The 18,717-nt window shown below is 32.8% G+C and overlaps 1 protein-coding gene across 1 annotated transcript in view; it reads left to right on the top strand.

Annotated features, from left to right (window-relative positions):
- The first annotated feature begins 1,097 nt into the window (after nt 1–1,097).
- The window catches only part of LOC140046491 (heparan sulfate 2-O-sulfotransferase 1-like), a 105,194-nt gene continuing 87,574 nt past the window's right edge, over nt 1,098–18,717 (top strand). The window contains exon 1 of the mRNA XM_072091150.1: nt 1,098–1,625. Within this exon, the coding sequence (XP_071947251.1) occupies nt 1,496–1,625 (130 nt within the window). The 5' untranslated portion in view covers nt 1,098–1,495. The remainder of the gene's footprint in view (nt 1,626–18,717) is intronic.

Raw genomic sequence — 18,717 nt, 5'->3', positions numbered from 1 at the left:
ACTAGGACTATATCTTTTATAGATTTTGGTATTGATAAATTTAAACCGTCCATTTGAAACTGCCAATTCAATGAAAACCATTATGACATATCCCTGAATAGAATTATAAATTAAAAAATAAAATTAAGGTGAAACATATTGAAAGTCTACTTATGATGAATGTCCGATCTTCTTGAAGATGATAGTGGACATACACTGCTATGACTGGACGACAGTAAAGGGAACTATAGTTTATGCATTTCGTTATAATTTTAAATGTCTTTTTCCTATAATAAAACGTCCTGTGTTACTACTTTCAATAAAAGTAATGAATGCAAGAATATATATTTGAACAATTTCTGGCACATATAATTTTTTTTCAGAACGAATGTACGTGGTGTAGCGCAAACTTATATCAACATTTGATTTCGCCATGCAAACCTTCAAATAATATATTACTCAGATTTATATTACCGTATTTGTTCGAATAAACACCCCATCGCAAAAACGCCCAGACGTTCATTTTATTCCCCGAATAATAAACGCCCACCACATTAAATATTAGAATTTATTGCCTTTTACAATTTACCAAGCAAAACGTATTTTCTCACACTTCTTAAGATTACTCTCTTGTGTTTTTTCATATATCTGGGGGGAATTTATACACCACAAAAAAAAGACGTCCCCTCGAATAAACGCCTCCTAAAAACCCTCCGAACAATAAACGCTCTTCGAATAAATACGGTATAATATTCATTATTTCTGAGATCGCTAAATTATCATGTCGGCAAATTGTATGTCGGCAAAATGATTTTCGACGAAATGTTCTGTCGGCGAAATGACCTGTCGGCTAAATGTCCTGTAGACGAAATGTCCTGTCAGCTAAATGTCTGTCGACGGCATTGGTACCGTGCAATTACATTTTAGAAAACGTCGTATAATATTATGACTCTTTATCGCAGACTGTAGTTACGCCCTCACCGTCGTTAAATTATGGTAGGCTTTAGAACTGTTATTAATTGGTAAAACTAGCCTAATCTTTCTATAAATATCTCATGTGAGCGATGAGGGCCTTCATGTAAACTTCTTTTTTAGGATTTTTTGATGATCGAGTTCATTTTTCCGCTCACAATGTTTCTTGGCTTCTTCAGCACACAAATGACTCAGACTTTTAATGAATGAGTCGTGTTCTCTTGTAATGGATATCTATTTAGCTTAAGTATCAGTAGAGTTTTATATCTATAATTTAACATCATCTTTTGTGGCTAGGACGTGTACATACATCGATCGATCGTAACATTTCCAGGCTGGGAATAAGCTGAGACTGGACGACAGTGTTTCTGCTTGCCTTCGGCCCCCGCGAGGAGAATGGACGTGATGGTGTGAAGATTTGTCTGGATCTGATTATCAAGAGCCTAGCTAGCTAGCCTGAGTTGTATGAATGTTGTGTTGTGCATTCGCGTATTTAACAGGCTTTATTTTTGATTGTTTAAGAATAGAATAATTAAAGAGAAAAATGACAATGGGACTTCGTTCATTGCCCCAAACAAAGGCAACTCTCTTCATTATTATGGTTTTTTTGTTTATTGCAATAATTTCTGTTGAAGTTCAGATTCGAGATCTCCAAGATAATGTTCGTAAATTGGGTAAGTACAAAAGAATTAATTTAATAATAGGCCTAATATAGTTAAGCATCTAGGCCCCTGTAATTAAGTTTCTGAAAACTTCTTGGAAGGGATTCTACTAGATATCTGCTGGCTGGGGTTGTTATAAGTTAATGAATAAGAAATGTGATGTGTGTTATTATTATACCTTACCATGGAGTAAAGAATAAGAGGAGACACAACTTGAATAGTTCAGTCAGTTCATCGTGTTTACCGCTTGCTTAAGGCTATGCTTGTAATGAGTATTTAATAGGTGCTAAACACTGCCGTTACGTAACCCAATTAGCAAAGATTACAATGTTTTACTGCCCGCGGTCAATTTTGGTGTTAGTACACATGCGTATTAGGACGTCACAATACTCTTGCTAGGCGATGTGTGCGTTCAAACGTGAAAGGTGTACTATACTGTTTGTAGACCTACTGAACTTGTATTCCGACCTTGTTTATTAATTTTTATAAAAAGCAGCGCTATTCTACTGGATATCTTTTATTAATAAATTAATAATACGAGTTTTATACGGCACCAATAAAGGAATTATATTTATATGGTTTACTGTGTACTAAATGTTGGTAATTTCTCCAGACAACTTATCATGAATCATGATTCACCAGTGGTGGTCCCAGCGGGGGGCTACGGGGGCTGTATCCCCTCCCTTCCCCCGTCTGGGAAACGCGAGTACTTTTCGTCGGGGAATATAATATACAGTAAAAAAAATCATTCGCGTTCACTTCGTATAACTTCAGCGCCTAGAAAAACCGCGACGTTCCATTTTTTTTAGTACGTTGGAGCGGAGAGCTATTGCACTTTGCATGCCAGCGATCTAATAAACAATGAATAGGTATACGCACTTGTCTGGCGGTTCCCCTTTGTACGAATTGTTTAACATTGGACCTGCTCCATTGCGGTTTACCGTACGTGTGATATCATGTTCCATCCAGGGACCAGAATGTGTACTGTACTAGTTACTTTCCAGGCGAAGTTTACAGCTGCGTCAGTCGTGATCGACGTACGCAATACAGCAAAAGGGTACGAATAATGTTGGCGATCTATTGTTCGTATGTCCGATTTTTTAATTTTACGATTAACCGCTATGTACCGAACTGTACATAATCCTTTAAACAATGGCTTATAATTACAAAAGAGCATAGACTATATTTGTACAGTAATTGAATTTTTAACGAACACATATAATTTGTAGTTGTTGTTACGTGTTGATACTAAACGAATATTCTCGTAGTACCATTTTATACCATATTATATAATAACGACCAACCGAAAACTAAAACTAATTGATTAATTTCTTCTTTGATAAAATATTACTACTATTTCTAACGTTATTGCAATTATTAATATATAAATATAGACCTACATAAAAAAACCTATTATTATTATTGATATTGTTTATTTTTACTATAAGGCGCGCCTATGCCTGAACCTATTAGGCCTACCGGTTACGATATGCACTAAATATGTCCATCATTATGGGATTAAATATTCTTATTTAGTTAGGCTATTTATTAAATAATAATATATTAAGAACTGAGGCCTACTATGTAGTAGGCCTATGTGTAGCCACAAATCGTTAAACGATATATAATTTAGTCCTACAATTTCACTGAACTCTAAGTATGTGATCGTAAAAATCATATATTTTATGATATTAATATCATAAATAATTTAATTATACAATATCAGACTAAAATAGAAGAATTTTAGTTTTGCTAAACGGTCATAATATAGACTGTAACATAAATTAAATGTCATATACTGTAATAAAAATAAGAAATTGTGTCGTTGGAATTCTAATATACGTATATTTTTGAATATTCATGAGAACAAATTACATAATTTTTTTCATGCGCGCATTTGCGCGCACTAAAATATGATTTTAAAATAAGTTGGAGTCTTTAATATGCTACAAAATGCACTAGGGTTCGTAAATTAAAAAGTTGCTTAAACGGTCAAATTTCGATTTACCAAATGATACGTCTATGGCTTGATAAAAAATATGATTAATTTGTTAGCTGGTATAAAAACTGCGATATCTCCGTGAAAATTTACTCGATTTTTAAACGGTTTTTTCGAGAAAAAAGCTCAAAGAACAATGAACAACTGCACAAAGGTCATGCTTCACTATGATGTATTAGAAACTACTGCGCAGCCTCTGTTTACTTTTCTTGTCACCGATGTCATGCCTGGCTTCTTCCTTAATTAGGGTGTTACGTAATCAGAGCCGACTCTGCAGCGAGCTGCACGGGTAAACAGGATGTTCTTCAAAGGATCGTTATGGGAAGTTTATTACCCTATGCTTAAGCACTACCGCACAGCGTGATACTAATTGGATTAACTGGATAGCTAGGCCGTGTTGTGCCTCCTCTTATTCTTTACTCCATGACCTTACCTACCTTGCTTGAATATATTAATAATAATTAATATAATCACTCCGTTTCTGTTTTTTAGTGTTAAGCCCTGTCATACTAACCTACACCCAATTAATTATACAATAGGCCTAGGTCCTGGTATCACCAGGTAGGAGCCTGGTATTGCCTGGTAGGGTTTTATGATATAAAAAATCAATTGCCGCATAGACGCAACGACTTTAAAACCTTTTTTACACTACAGTCCATGAAGGTGTCAAACAATTGAGAAAATCCTGTACAATTACACTTGAGTCTGAGTATTTCATACAGAATGCCGGTATTGTGTTGCGGCGAATATTCCTTGTAATATTATTACTACGTCACCAGGTGATCTGGCTGGTACCGTCATTTTGCCCGCACAACCCTGTAGTGTTATAGCTGTAGGCCTATTTAAAAATGAAAATGAAGGAGTTACCAAAGTGGAGCTGTAGCTTGGTGGTTAACGTGCTTGCCTTCCAATCCCAAGCTCCAGCAGGGTTTACTGTATTCCTGACCAAGTGCCAAGGTCTCTTTCTCCACTCCACCTCCTAAGCCTCAAATGAGACTTAGTTTATTATTAATATTAGCACAGTAAATTATAGTTTATCCATCCTTTGAGTGTACAGTCTAGAATACAAACAAACCACACACAAAAAAAGAATACTACGGTAAGTCTATTAATCATTAACACTAGTACCTGTAGTTCATAGAAAGTTCATCATGTGTACAGTTAATAGTAACTTTGGGGATTTATACTGTAATCAAAATTCTAAAAATGTGCTCTTTTTTAGTTATCAGTACTATATTGTTGTAAGGCTTACAAACAAAATACATCAACAAATAAAGTACAGTATACTGTGTATTTACAGTAGGCCTACTAGGTTTTGTACAAGACCATTTAAACAGTAACCTTAACTGTATAGGGTACTACTGTATTATTTTTAAATTTTTACTTGAAAAGCTATCAAACTAAACTTTACTGTACTGTGTGAATGTTAAGAACTGATATGGAAAAAACTGTGATGAGCTAGACAAGGATAATCTGTGGCTGTCTGCAGTATATTTTGTGGTCTTGCTATAATTCAATTCACATTCATTCTTGGTTTTGTGTATAACTGTATTTTTTATTTGATTTGTATAGGTTTAATAGTTCTCGCCACAAATGATTAGCATTTTATTCTTGGTTGAGATTTGTTCTATTAAATCTGTGTCTGATACTAGACTTGGTGATCAAGAATACACAACCCAGTTGTCAATACATGTATTTTATTGATACAGTACTACTGTCTGTATTATAACTGAACAGCACGGGAAATTTATTACAGTATTGGTTGGTTGGTGTTGCCAGTGCTGCAGTGTTTACATTATTTCTGCATTACTACTGTATGTACTGTAATCATACGGGTATTACAGTATTAGATTTCAATTCATATTTCGCATAAAACAGGTACTGTGGTTCTAAACCTGTCAATTTCTTCATGCAAATTGATACTTAATGAGTGTTGCCAAAGTGTGAAGCACGGCGAAAATTAATGTGAGGATTAATAAATAGAAGGCCTTGTCTTTTAAGGCGAGCGAGTGTGATCACTCACCTAATAGTAACACACTCCTAAACCGCCCTTGAAGATTGCGATTTACAGTACAACACGCTTAAATACAAACAGCACACCTATGCATCCCTGAATGTATTGAGGAAGTGCAATTTTTACCACACCAATAATTTTCAAAAGACAAGGCCTGAAATAAATATACAGTATAATAATATAACTTAAAAAATGATGCCTCACATGTAAATTTTAGGCTAGCCTCACAGCCTCACTGCCTCGCTTTTTGTTATTACCAATTATTAGTTTAACCACAATCCCACAAAGACAGACTTTGGATATTAATAAAGTCTGACTGCATATTCTGTTGTTTTATAATTTCATATTCAACAATAAAATGAATGCTTCCTGCAGTGTTATGTATGTTTTTATTTATTATAGATTTTTGCAATTATTATATTTTCTAGATACTGTAATACTGTAACATAACAGTTGTATAGACAACCTTGATAGAATAAGGCTGATCAATAGTCATACATTTCCATTTTTAGTCGCGTGGACTCTATAGTTCACTATGTCTGTCGGTCGGTCTGTCTGTCGGTCCGGTATCACTATGCGTTTTATCGCTTTTCTGTACTTTTTGAGCTGTTTTGGTGTCAACATGTGGGCATTTACGTAAAATTGTGCACCTCCTATTGTGAATGACGTTAGAGTTGCGCAACTTGATTTACACGCGATTTAACGATTTTCTCGTATTTAACATAGGTCAAAAACCAAATAACATTTTAAATTGAAACTTTGCAAAAGTTTAATTTATATCAGGCGCTAACTTTCTGTTGGAAAAAAAAAGGTGTTTTACACAAAGTTTACACGCGCACGCGCATTTAAAATTATAAAATGCGCAAAATTAATTTTTAATCAACTTTCTACGCGTTTCTTGTCATTTTGAGCATGTCAAAAATTCCCATACTCGCGCAAATTTTTACGCGCGTGGTGCGCACGTAGCGTTAAATACATATTTTTTTCCGCGTGATTTATGTTTTTGCAGCCTTTTCTAATAATTTTACCAACTTTTAAACAATTTCGACTTAAAATTATGTCATACGAGCACGTCGAATTGGATAATTTGCGCACGTTTTTGATGAAAAAGTTAAACAATTCGTCAAAATTATGCCTTTTTAGTCGCGTGGATGCGACTATAGTTCACTATGTCGTTCGGTCTGTCTGTCGGTCGGTCTGTCTGTCGGTCCGGTATCATTATGCATTGTAGCACGCGACTTAATGACTGTTGGCCTTGTTTTTTTCAATCAGTGTTTTTTGAAAATCACACCAAATACTGTAATGTACAGTAGTTTTGTGAATGGCCTAACAAACAGATGGTACTGTATTAATTTTAAGAGATGCACTACTATACAGTACAGTGCTGTAGACAGTCTGAAAGGTGGTTTATTGTACTTCTATATTTCCAATGCAAAGCTGAGATTATTTTATCTAAGTCTCCAGATAATCCCTTATGCTTTTTTCAATATTCAATAATACATTTATTTAAGATGGTCACAATATATAACAAACAATATTACAATAAACAATCATAAACAATTAATATTAGACCATCTTAGGGATCAAAATTAGAAGTAGAACTTGTCTCACATTGACCCCTAAAATAATAATAATTCAAACAAAAATAAGAACGGTACCGTATAAATATACAAATACAACGCATACAATTTAAATAAATTATACAGTGCGCAACATATTTAGTAGGTTTGGTAACAAGATAAATAAAGGATTTTTATATGCTTTCTAAATGAATTTACAGTATATAAATGATTGATGGCAGTTGAATCTAGATTATTCCAATACGTTGGTCCTAAATAAGTAATAAAAAACTGGCTTTTTCTAAGTTTAACAAATGGAACATACAATTTATGTGGATTTCTTATGTTATAGGTATGATCTAATAAACGATTTGAAAATAACATTGAAACAGACTTTGGTAGTAAACCAGTAACATATTCAAACATAAAAGAAGTAACTTGAAGTTTATGAAGGTCATATATTTTTAAAATTTTAAGTTTTTTAAACAAAGGTTCTGATGCAGATGTAGATTGTTCAAAGTTTAATAATCGAACAACACGTTTTTGTAAAATGAAAATTCTATGTAAATTTGATGGATAATCAGCTGCCCATATAATATTGCAATAAAGTAAATGTGGTAATATAAGCGAATTATACAAAGAAAGTAAAATGTGTTGAGGAAAAAAATATTTTATCTGGTTTATAACACCAATGCATTTAGACATTTTGATTGAAATATTTTTCTGATGACCGGTCCAATTTAAGTTTTCATTAATTAAAATTCCAAGAAATAAAGTTTCGCTTTTTCGGTCCAGATTTTTACCATTTAGAACAACCTGAATGTTTTTGTTACTTAATTTATGCCTGTTTCGATGGGAGTGAAATATAATGAAATTTGTTTTTGAAGTATTAATCAATAATTTATTAGAAGAGAACCAATTTTCAATCTTATTTAATTCTAAATTAAAGGTATTTACTAATAAATCAATATTTTTGTTTGAATAAAATAAAGTTGTATCATCGGCAAAGGAAACAATATTCAGTGTATCACTAACAAAGGTTATGTCATTTACGTAAATAAGAAATAATAAGGGTCCAAGGACCGACCCCTGTGGTACACCACATGGAACGTTCTTTGCCGATGATTTACAGTTACCAATCTGTACATATTGTTTACGATTACTAAGATAACTAATAAACCATTTTAACGAAACACCTCTAATGCCATAACGTAACAGTTTTGAAAGTAAAATATCATGATTAACAACATCAAAAGCTTTGGATAGATCAAGAAAAGTGCTTAACAAAAATCCTTTATTTTCAAATGCATTATTAATTGAATGTATAAGTTCAAGCATAGCGTGACAGGTAGAGTGTTTTTTACGAAAACCATATTGATGATTATTTAGGATGTTATGTTTAGTTAAATATGTATAAAGACGAGTATGCATTAATTTTTCTATTATTTTTGAGAGAATGGGGAGAACGGAAATCGGTCTATAATTGTTAAGTAAGTTTGCATTTCCCTTTTTAAAAACTGGGACCACTTTAGCTAATTTTATATGATCAGGTACGATTCCTGTAGTAAAAGATAAATTGATAACATAAGTAAGAGGAATTAAAATAAAAGGAGTAACTTTTTTAAGAACAGAAGGTGTAAGGGAGTCGTGTCCTGATCCTTTATTAGAGTCTAGACTGTTGATCATGTTCAACACTTCATTTTCAGTGACTGGGTTAATAAAAAATGAATTAATGGGTGGGGGTGGTAAATTTGACATTGGATCAATATTATTATCTGGGATGGAGTTGAGCGTTTTTAAACCGATTTCTGAAAAATATTTGTTAAAGTGATCACATATAGAGTTAGTATCATAAATAAATTCATCCCCAATTTTCAAGACTGAGGGATTTTTATTATTTTTTCTAGCTGGATTTAAAACAGAATTGATCACACCCCAAACTTTCTTAATATTTGTTTTGACTTGATTGAATTTTCTTTCATAATATTGTTTTTTAGCAGTACGACAAAGAGCAATAAACAAATTATTATAACTTGTGTATGTTGTTTTGTCATTTGGGCTCTGAGATTTAATATATTTTTTATAAAGGTAGTGTTTTCGTTGACTGCTTTTAAGAAGAGTAGGGGTCAGCCAAGGCTGTTTGCATTTTTTATATTTATTTATTTTAATTTCTTTAGTGACCAAGTGTCGTTGATAAATACTAAAAAATATATTATTAAATGTATCAATAGCAGATTTATAATCAGCATTATAAACACTTGACCAATCAGCCTGCGATAGATCAAAATTTAGGGCCTGTTTCTGCTGCAACTGCTCAAAATACGGTATAAAAATACGGTATAAAATACGGTATTTTTATACCGTATTTTTTTAGTACCCCGTTTCTGCTAACAATACTTCTTGGGTGGTCGTGTTAAATTTCATCTTTTTTACCCAAATTGCCATTCATTTATTTGATCGATAATTAAAAGTCGCAATAAAGGAAGTTTTACGTCTCACTTTCAACAGCCTAGCCCTAGTGATAGAGATGTTGTGAGAGCACAGAAAACATCGTAATGGGGACAGTTATTGTATTTTGCAATGTTGTAGGCCTACTGCTTTTGCAGGCTCTTCAGCTTTGAGTTTACTTGCTTTGGAGACAAGTTTATTCCATACTCCTGCTTTATTTTTTTAGAAATGTCTTTATAAATGTGGTTGTCCCTTTTATTACCTTTTAGTTGGTCAGACATTTTAGCTTCCCCACACACATTTATTTAGTAAAACTGTGACGTATTCGCTCCGCATTTTCGCCGAATATATCTATACATGTGTGTAAAGCAGCTAACAGCGACAGAAAATAAAAACACGAATGGTGACCTTTTGTCATTTAAAAAAAAAATACGGTATTTTTTATTGGCAGCAGAAACGGGTACAAAAAATACGGTATAAATTTGTAAATACCGTATTTTATCCACAAATTTTGTGGGGAAAATACGGTATACAAAATACAGTATATTTTTTATGAGCGCAGTTTCTGCTGCCAAAAATATACCGTATATATACGGTATTCAAAAAATACCGTATAATATACGGTATTTAGTTGGCAGCAGAAACAGGGCCTTAGTGAATTTATGTCTGCAACATAATGTGAGTAATCAATTGAGGTGTTTTTAAAACATAAATCATAGTCAATTATTTGGAATATAGGTAGATGGTCAGAGATATCTGATATTATTATTCCGGATGTTATTTCAAGATTTATGTGATTTGTATAAAAATGATCAATAAGAGTCGCAGTATTTTTTGTAATTCTGGTTGGTTTCGAAATAGTAGGAAAAAAAGAATTTAATAAAATAGTATTTAGATAATTATTTATATGATTATGGTTATGAAATTTAATAAGGTCAATATTAAAATCTCCCATTATATTACAATATTTATTTTCAGAATTTATTTTAGTTAGTAGGTCATTTATTATTGTAGAGAAGGTATCAATATTGGAATCCGGTGGTCTATAGATAATGCCAATAATAGAATTTTTCTTATTTTTATGAATGATTTCTATAAATAGTGAGTCACATATTTCTTTTGGCAATATTAAGTCATTTCTGATATTATAATTAATATGGTTTTTAACAAACAAGCCAACACCACCTCCTGTTTTATTGCCAATGCGATCACTAGATAAAAAAGTATAATTATGAAGAAATGGATGCATTTTGCTTTCATTCAACCAGGTTTCAGAAAGGCCAATTATGCTGAATTTTAAGTTAATAGAATGTACGAGTTCGTTAAGTTTATCAAATTTATTAGATACACTTCTGATGTTAAGATGTAATAGAGATAGGTGATTACTATCTGGTAATTTTCCAGTAAAATTATTAAATATATTGATATCATGATATTTGCAATTATCAAGCGTGGATGACCTTAAATTAAGATGATCTATTAACATGTTGGATTGTTGGTCGAATTTTAGGTCGTTATCTATCAGAGGATTAAAATCAGCATTATTTATTTCTGGAGGTATATGTGATGCATGTAATTCATCAGAATAACCTATATCGTGGAATGGAAGTTGAGAAAAAGTTGTATACATCATATTAATTGTACAGTATCATAAATATAAATATAATGACGTGCATATAAATTTATAGTTGCGCTTTTATAAAACCGACATGTCGAGAAAAATAAAATAATAGGTAATATTAACATTAAAATAATAAATATAATAATTATAATAATGACATTATATATTATTAATAACAATTTGACAATATAATCTTGCATAATTCTTATACATTTCTATCTACCTAGCTCCTTAGTAGATTTATAACACAAATTTTCATCTTTCTTAATACTAGCTCTTAATTTTCTTGTGATATAATAATATTAATATTAATTTAAAATTAAAGAATAAGCATCAATTGAATCAATATCACCTTTTAATGTTTCTTTTGTTGTTATTGTTTAATCACTTGTATGGTTTCCCATTTATGAAAAGTTTACCATTTTTAAATGATGGGCGTTTACCCTCACTGAACGCTTTAGCCATAATGTCTTTCAGTTCATATTTCTTTCGAACATCCACTGCCGGCAGATCTTCCATAACGTAAAAAGTATCTACCTTATTTTTTCTAGCCATACGAAGTACAGCAGATCTCTGCGGCCTATAAATAAACTTAACAATGATATGTCTCGGTTTAGTATCACGGCCTTCGTTTCTTATTCTGCCTGTTCTGTGAGCATTTTCAATTGATATGTTGTTTAGTTTAAGTTTATCTTCTAATAGTCCTTGCACAAGCCGAAGTGGGTCCTCTCCTGTTTTTTCATCAATACCACCGAATCTGAGATTGTAGCTTCTGGAATGTCGTTCTATTCGCAGTAATTCAGGTTCCATGTTAACTAACTTTTCCTCCTTGGATTTGAGGTCCGTTTTAATCTGTTCAACATACGTAGCTAGTTTACTTGTTTCAGCTTTCATTTCATCATTGGATTTGCTGTAAAATTCCAAAGATTCTTCGATGATTACTTGCTTTTTTTCCAAGTTATCCATTCGATTTAATAGAGCATGTTGGCCTTGTTTAAGCGAGTCTATACCATCGTCGATTTTGTTGTTTATGTCCGATGCGAAACAACGTAACTCAGCACGTAAGGCATTTAGTGACTTATCAACAGCTGTTTCTTTACCGGGAGTTTCTATATGCTTGCTACGCTCGCGGGGCTCTGCTTTACCGGCATCACTATTTATTCTCTCTGTTTTTCTTGTATTCATAGTCAAAATACCAGTCAAACTTGACAATATCTAGCTACAAGTTTAATATGGAATCGTTTACTTACAGGGTTAGCCGTTTACTGACTCTGGTTTGGGAACAATTTGTTAGGTAGCGGAGCTAAGATAAAACACGTCTTCACTCGACGAAGTCCATAAATAACGTTTTATTTGGAAGTGCCATTCAGCAAAGATACTGTACCTGAAACATTTTCATCAAAAAGGTCAATAACTACAGTATAACTATATTTTGGTGATAAAAATGTTCTATTACTTTTACTGAATCAAACATACAGTACAGTACAGTGTAAAGATTTTAATTGTACAGTGGAGCAGCACAAGTTGATGTGTTAACAGTTAATAATGGTATCGAGATTCAAAATCCATTAAAAAAAACTATAGAAAACATTGCAAGGTTATGGAAAAAATAGGCATTTGGCTGCTGGACTACAGCCTCTCCCACTTGGTGAATTTAGTATCTGTAACATGCTGTCTGAACCGTCAGCACTACTACTGTATGTGTCCACCAAGCTACTGTAGCGCAGATTGGTACTGTAATTAATTATACTTACTATCCAACTTGACTTTATGGTTACTTTTTTTTGTTATCGGTCTTTGGACCATACATTAAATTATCACATGTCAAGTGGACTTAAAGTAGTACTTTAAACTTGTACTATATCAATATCATGATCAGTTTGTGAATTCAATATTTCCGGAGCTAAATTAGATATTCATGTACTTGAGGATTTATGATAATTAATTATTCATTTGACAGTGCATTAAACCCATAAAACCAGATGATTGGTGTTTGAATTGCATTAAAAAAATGTAATTCATTAGACAGAAACTAATAAATACAGTATATTACTGAAAAGTCTCCTAAGGCACATAATTAATTGTAGAAGACACAAGTAAAAAATACTGTGACAGGACCAAATATAATCCATGCTTAAAATATACAGGTAATCCAACCCTGGAATATAATCCCACTCTAGTATAATTTAGGCTAAGTTGGAATACAGGAGTTTACTGTTTAGTAAATTCCATTTTAAATGTAATCTGATATAAACCCCCTCCCCCCAACCACCACTTAGTCTATTACGTGACTAGCTTACGGTGCCTGGATGAACCGACATAGTTGGTGTTGTAGTATAGTTAGTTAGTACAGTATAGTAATTAGTACTTTAATTTGATACATTTTTATTTGGAAGTCCCATCCATATTTATTTTCTTTAAGAGAATATTGCTAAAAAGAAAGTTGCATTTTTTACTATAGTCTACAGACTTTATTTGCAGTATTTCCAGCTAATCTCAATCCTGCATTTATATTTCTATACAATAAGTTGTTTAATGCCTACAAACTGAGAAAAGTGTTAATGTCTAGCCTAGTAGTACAGTATCATCTATACAGTATATCTAATAATATCAATCTATATCACTATCTTTATGCAAATCAGAATACTAAGAACCTAAAGACTGTTTTTTGCACTCGCCGAGGGTTTCCAGATTATACCTTTAATTTAATTAGGATGTACTGTACAGTATTATTGAGCATTTGCCAATAAACATTGTGGTACTGTACATAGGAATGACTGATTCACTGCAATGATAGAATCTTTGTTTTTAAAGCATACTACAGTGCTGGGTCATCTACAAACATCAATAAGAATCAAACAATTAAAATAATATTTTGATTGATTTACATATAAATTTCATAGATGAATAATATTTGTAAAAAATTAATGGATGGAAGTGAAAAAGTTTGTTATTGTAACATTTAACTATATAGTGAAATTTATGATAAAAATACTGTACTCCAGGCAAGAATCATTTGTGACCAAAGGGCTAACTGTATAAAAAAAATAAATTGATCTAGACACAAAAAAAATTCCCAACACTGAAGTAATATTTAACAGTATGTTCAACAACAAAGTTCAAGTATATTTACCTATGAAAAACCAAATCAACAAGTTACCAAATCATGTAGTTAAAATATTTACACACTAAAAATACTCCAGGCAAGCATCATTTATGACTGTATAAAAAAATTAATTGATCTAGACACACAAACAAGTTCCCGCCACTAAATTAATATTTAACAGTATCTTCAACAACAAAGTTTAAGTGTATTTACAAATCAACAAGTTAACAATTAATTGTACAATGTAGTGAAAATATACACACTGTACAGTTTGAAGAAGATAAAGAAAAAAAAACATGAAATTGAACTCAATTGTCTATGCACTGTTTAAAATTTGAGTTAGTAATGAGCTAGCTGTTAACATTAAACGGAGGAGAGAGATGAACTCAAACTTCTACAGATACTTGCATGAAAAACACAAATCTTAAAAATGTACATTGACAGTACATGCTTAGCTTCCTTAATCAGTTACTCTCTACAAACTACTCTTAATAATGCTGTAAAAAAACAGAGATTATGTTTCACTTTCGCGGTAAGCTATTCGAAGCCAATGTAATATGTACACTGTATGTCATGATGTACCAGCTGTTAGGTTATTGAGTGTTAAAATATGTGATCAACAATGAATTATTGTAAAAAGCTTCATGATTTAAGACCAAGGTGACCGGTTTTAGTCAAACATTTAGTCTTAATGCGTCACTATTTTTCTGGCCTACTTTACCCTAAGCGCATTTTTTGTACAGTAGCGTGGAAACCTGTGGAAACTATGAAAGAATTGTCAGTCTACATTATTTCGTGCCAGCTTACCTGGATAAACCGAAATTTGGCCTATTTCTCTTGGAGAAGAGCAATACAACTTGAATAAAAAACACCCACCTATAGGTATCCGATAATGTGATATGATAACGTCTGAATGAATAAATCAAGTTTTTATGCTCAACCAGAACCTATTGCATATTTCTTCGATTTGAACAAAAAATAATGATAAAATATACAGTATGTTGGGATACTACTGTACAACTTGTTACATTTTACTTTGTTTGTGAGATGTTCAGCAAAGCTCTCTTGTCTCTGTTCACAATGCTACAGTACCACAGTGAGTCACCTCAAACCGACTAGAGGCAAGTTTGCCCAAGGACATACAGTAGCTTGTGGACGATACCAATGTCTTTTTTTGTACTCCTTGGAAGACAAAACGCATTTATGGTTTATCCAGGTAAAAGCATAGAAGACTATGGTACAGTACCAACACCACTCATGGTTTAGTGGTGTTGGTACTGAGTGGTGTTGGTACTGTACAGTACCAACACCACTCATGGTTTAGTGGTGTTGGTACTGTACAGTACCAACACCACTCATGGTTTAGTGGTGTTGGTACTGTACAGTACCAACACCACTCATGGTTTAGTGGTGTTGGTACTGAGTGGTGTTGGTACTGAGTGGTGTTGGTACTGTACAGTACCAACACCACTCATGGTTTAGTGGTGTTGGTACTGTACAGTACCAACACCACTCATGGTTTAGTGGTGTGATACTATAACTAATGTTAGGATATTTTGAGTGATGTACAATTTTTTCTACTCGGCCATGAATTCTGCGTTTTATTTTCCCCCACATCCCATTCAGCTACAAACCTGTTATGGTCATATTCCATACCTCTGTATACTACAGTACTGTATACTATTTTACAAAATCTATGAAGAATCGCTATGTCCATGAGATACAGCATTGTTAGTGCGTAAATTGCTTCAATTGTCTAATACACTGTACAGTAATTTTACGGTTGACAATGGTTATTATAATATTTCTATAGAGTATGATATTAAATGAAATGATCTGTTTGCTGTCTGGGATATTCAGTGACAGTTGTAAGGATAATTGGAGTCAATATTGTTTTGATTGCTGTTTAAATTATAGGCTTAATTACCTAATTCTTTTGAGTTTATTAGGAGAATATTGATAAAATTATTGTAGCATACATTATTACTACAGAGAGTATTATACTCTACTAAGTATCTCATCTGAAATGATACTTAATAGTGTGTATTTTATGATTCATATTGAGCACATCAGGATGTATTGTACTTTAGTTTACAGTATTTCAAATCTACAGTATTTTCTATCAATTTTAGAAATCTATTAATGTCCGTTTACAGTATCTAGCATTGTTTAATTTAAGTACAAAAAGTTCAATTTGGAAATAAAAATATCTATACAACCATAAGCGTCCCAGAAGCATACAAAGAAATATAAGCTATGCAACAGGTACTGTACATTCACAGATTAATTACTGTAGACCAGAATGCCCTGTAAATAAGTAATACTGTACCATACTGAAACACTAATAAAGTTTCCAGGCTACTCCCACCCTGAGTATAGGCAAAAATACCTGTACAGTATAGTAGTACGTACTATCTATTTTTGCCTATCTAGTTGTACAGTATGTGCAGGTACTGTATGTATAGCTTTATGATGGAAAGTTGTGCATAGTTTGAAGTTAGTGTTTATGTACTGTACAATTGGCTTTATACTATAAGATTTGGTAATTAACCCTATATAAGATACAGTATTCTTATTTTGTTCATAAAGTATTTGAAAAAATACAAAACTATGTTGATGTGCTTGCTAGTGTAGGCTAGAAAAAGTTGCCTCTAACTGTGTGAGTTCATTCTGTGGTTTAGCTGGCTGTCTACAGTCGTCAAGAGTAGGGCTTCACCATATAATTACACAGTAAAGGAAACCATTCTCGGTCATCCACATTTCCTGTTTAACTTGTTTTTAAATCATAAAAACTTGACTAATTCATCAACTACTATAAGCCACGAATAGCATTAAAACAAGTGTTGAACTTGAAATAGCATCTTTAAAGTTTTGTTGATTTTTTTGTTGATTTTATTTTACTCTCCGTCTGTTCAACTTTTAAGAATGTATTAGATAGAGTATACATTCTCTGTGTAGCCTGAACTATGTCAGCTGTACAGTAGCTACAGGTGGTTAACATGTTTGCCTTCAAATGTCAAGGTACAGGGTTCAATCCTGCCTAGTAGTATCATGGCTTTATTGTGTGTGCTTATGTGATTCAATTTTACAGAAATCTATTTATACTTATAGTTACTCTTTACATTGCTTATACAGTATGTCATGTAATAACATACAGTTAGCTTGTAAGAAAAAAAAATCATTGTTTGAAGGTTTGCATGGCTAAATCAAATGTTGATATAAAGTTTGCGGTAACTATACATATGGTGTACCGCAAACTTTATATAAACAAGAAATACTTCTTACAAAAAACGCTGCTACAGTACACCTGCTTGAAATATATTTTCTAAGAGCAGACTAATTATAGTCATTACATACTTTTCAATTATTTGAAATTCCTGATGGAATCTTCATTCCCGTCTATATTTCTGAATTACTTGTGTCTTTGCAATTTCTTTTAATTGCTATGCGTTGGAAGTAGCATTGCGACCCGGTTTTCTCGAAACCATCCTCAGTACCATCATACATGTTACAAATGAACCATTAACAAAGGTGATACCATATTTTATTCTGTCAGCAACTGTTTAATACAAAAGAAACGTTATAATGCAAATAATGAATGTATATGAGTTGGATGGTGAGAATATTTCATGAGTTGAAAAATTGACTTGATTTTATTTTTAACTGGAAAAAGCCAAAGTTAAATTCATCGAATGAAGTATACTCTCCATTCAACGAATATAAAAAATGTATTATTTGTTTTATAAACACACCTACTTTTATTCGATTTCCATTGTAAATCATTGACAAATGCTAGACCGGGAAGCTACTGTAGGCTATTAAAAAGACAGTGCTCCGACTTAAGGAACGGAGTAGAAAATAGTTATATATAGTCGGCGCACACAACAAGTTGATTTACGAACGTGATCAGTCAAAAGCGGCGTGTCACAAAAATTCTCAAAATGTTTAAAGAAATCTGAACATGCATTTAGGGTGCGTCAGTTATCATATAGATATCACTTTTCCAGGGGTAATTCCTAGACATGTGATTCGTAATTATCCAGTCTATATCGTGCCTGCTTACCTGGATAAACACGACATAAGCCCTTTTCCACGAAGTGCGAAACAATTACGAAAAGAAGATTTTAGCGGTAGCTCACCTCCATGATAAATGGGACAGTCCGCTATAGCGCCCTCTAGTGGGACCACTCCCACGTAATACCGTCATCATTTCTTTTCGTATCGTCGTAGTTGACAGACACGAAGTTTTCGAAGAGAAGACGAATTTCAAGGAATTCTTCAGACTAGATTAGTCTAGCTAGCCGAGGCTAAGTTTAACTTTATATTATTTGATACGTTGGAATACGTTGCCGTTGTT

This window comes from Antedon mediterranea, chromosome 4, assembly GCF_964355755.1.
Source record: "Antedon mediterranea chromosome 4, ecAntMedi1.1, whole genome shotgun sequence".
NCBI lineage: Eukaryota > Metazoa > Echinodermata > Crinoidea > Comatulida > Antedonidae > Antedon > Antedon mediterranea.
This window is presented reverse-complemented; position numbering and strand designations above follow the sequence as displayed.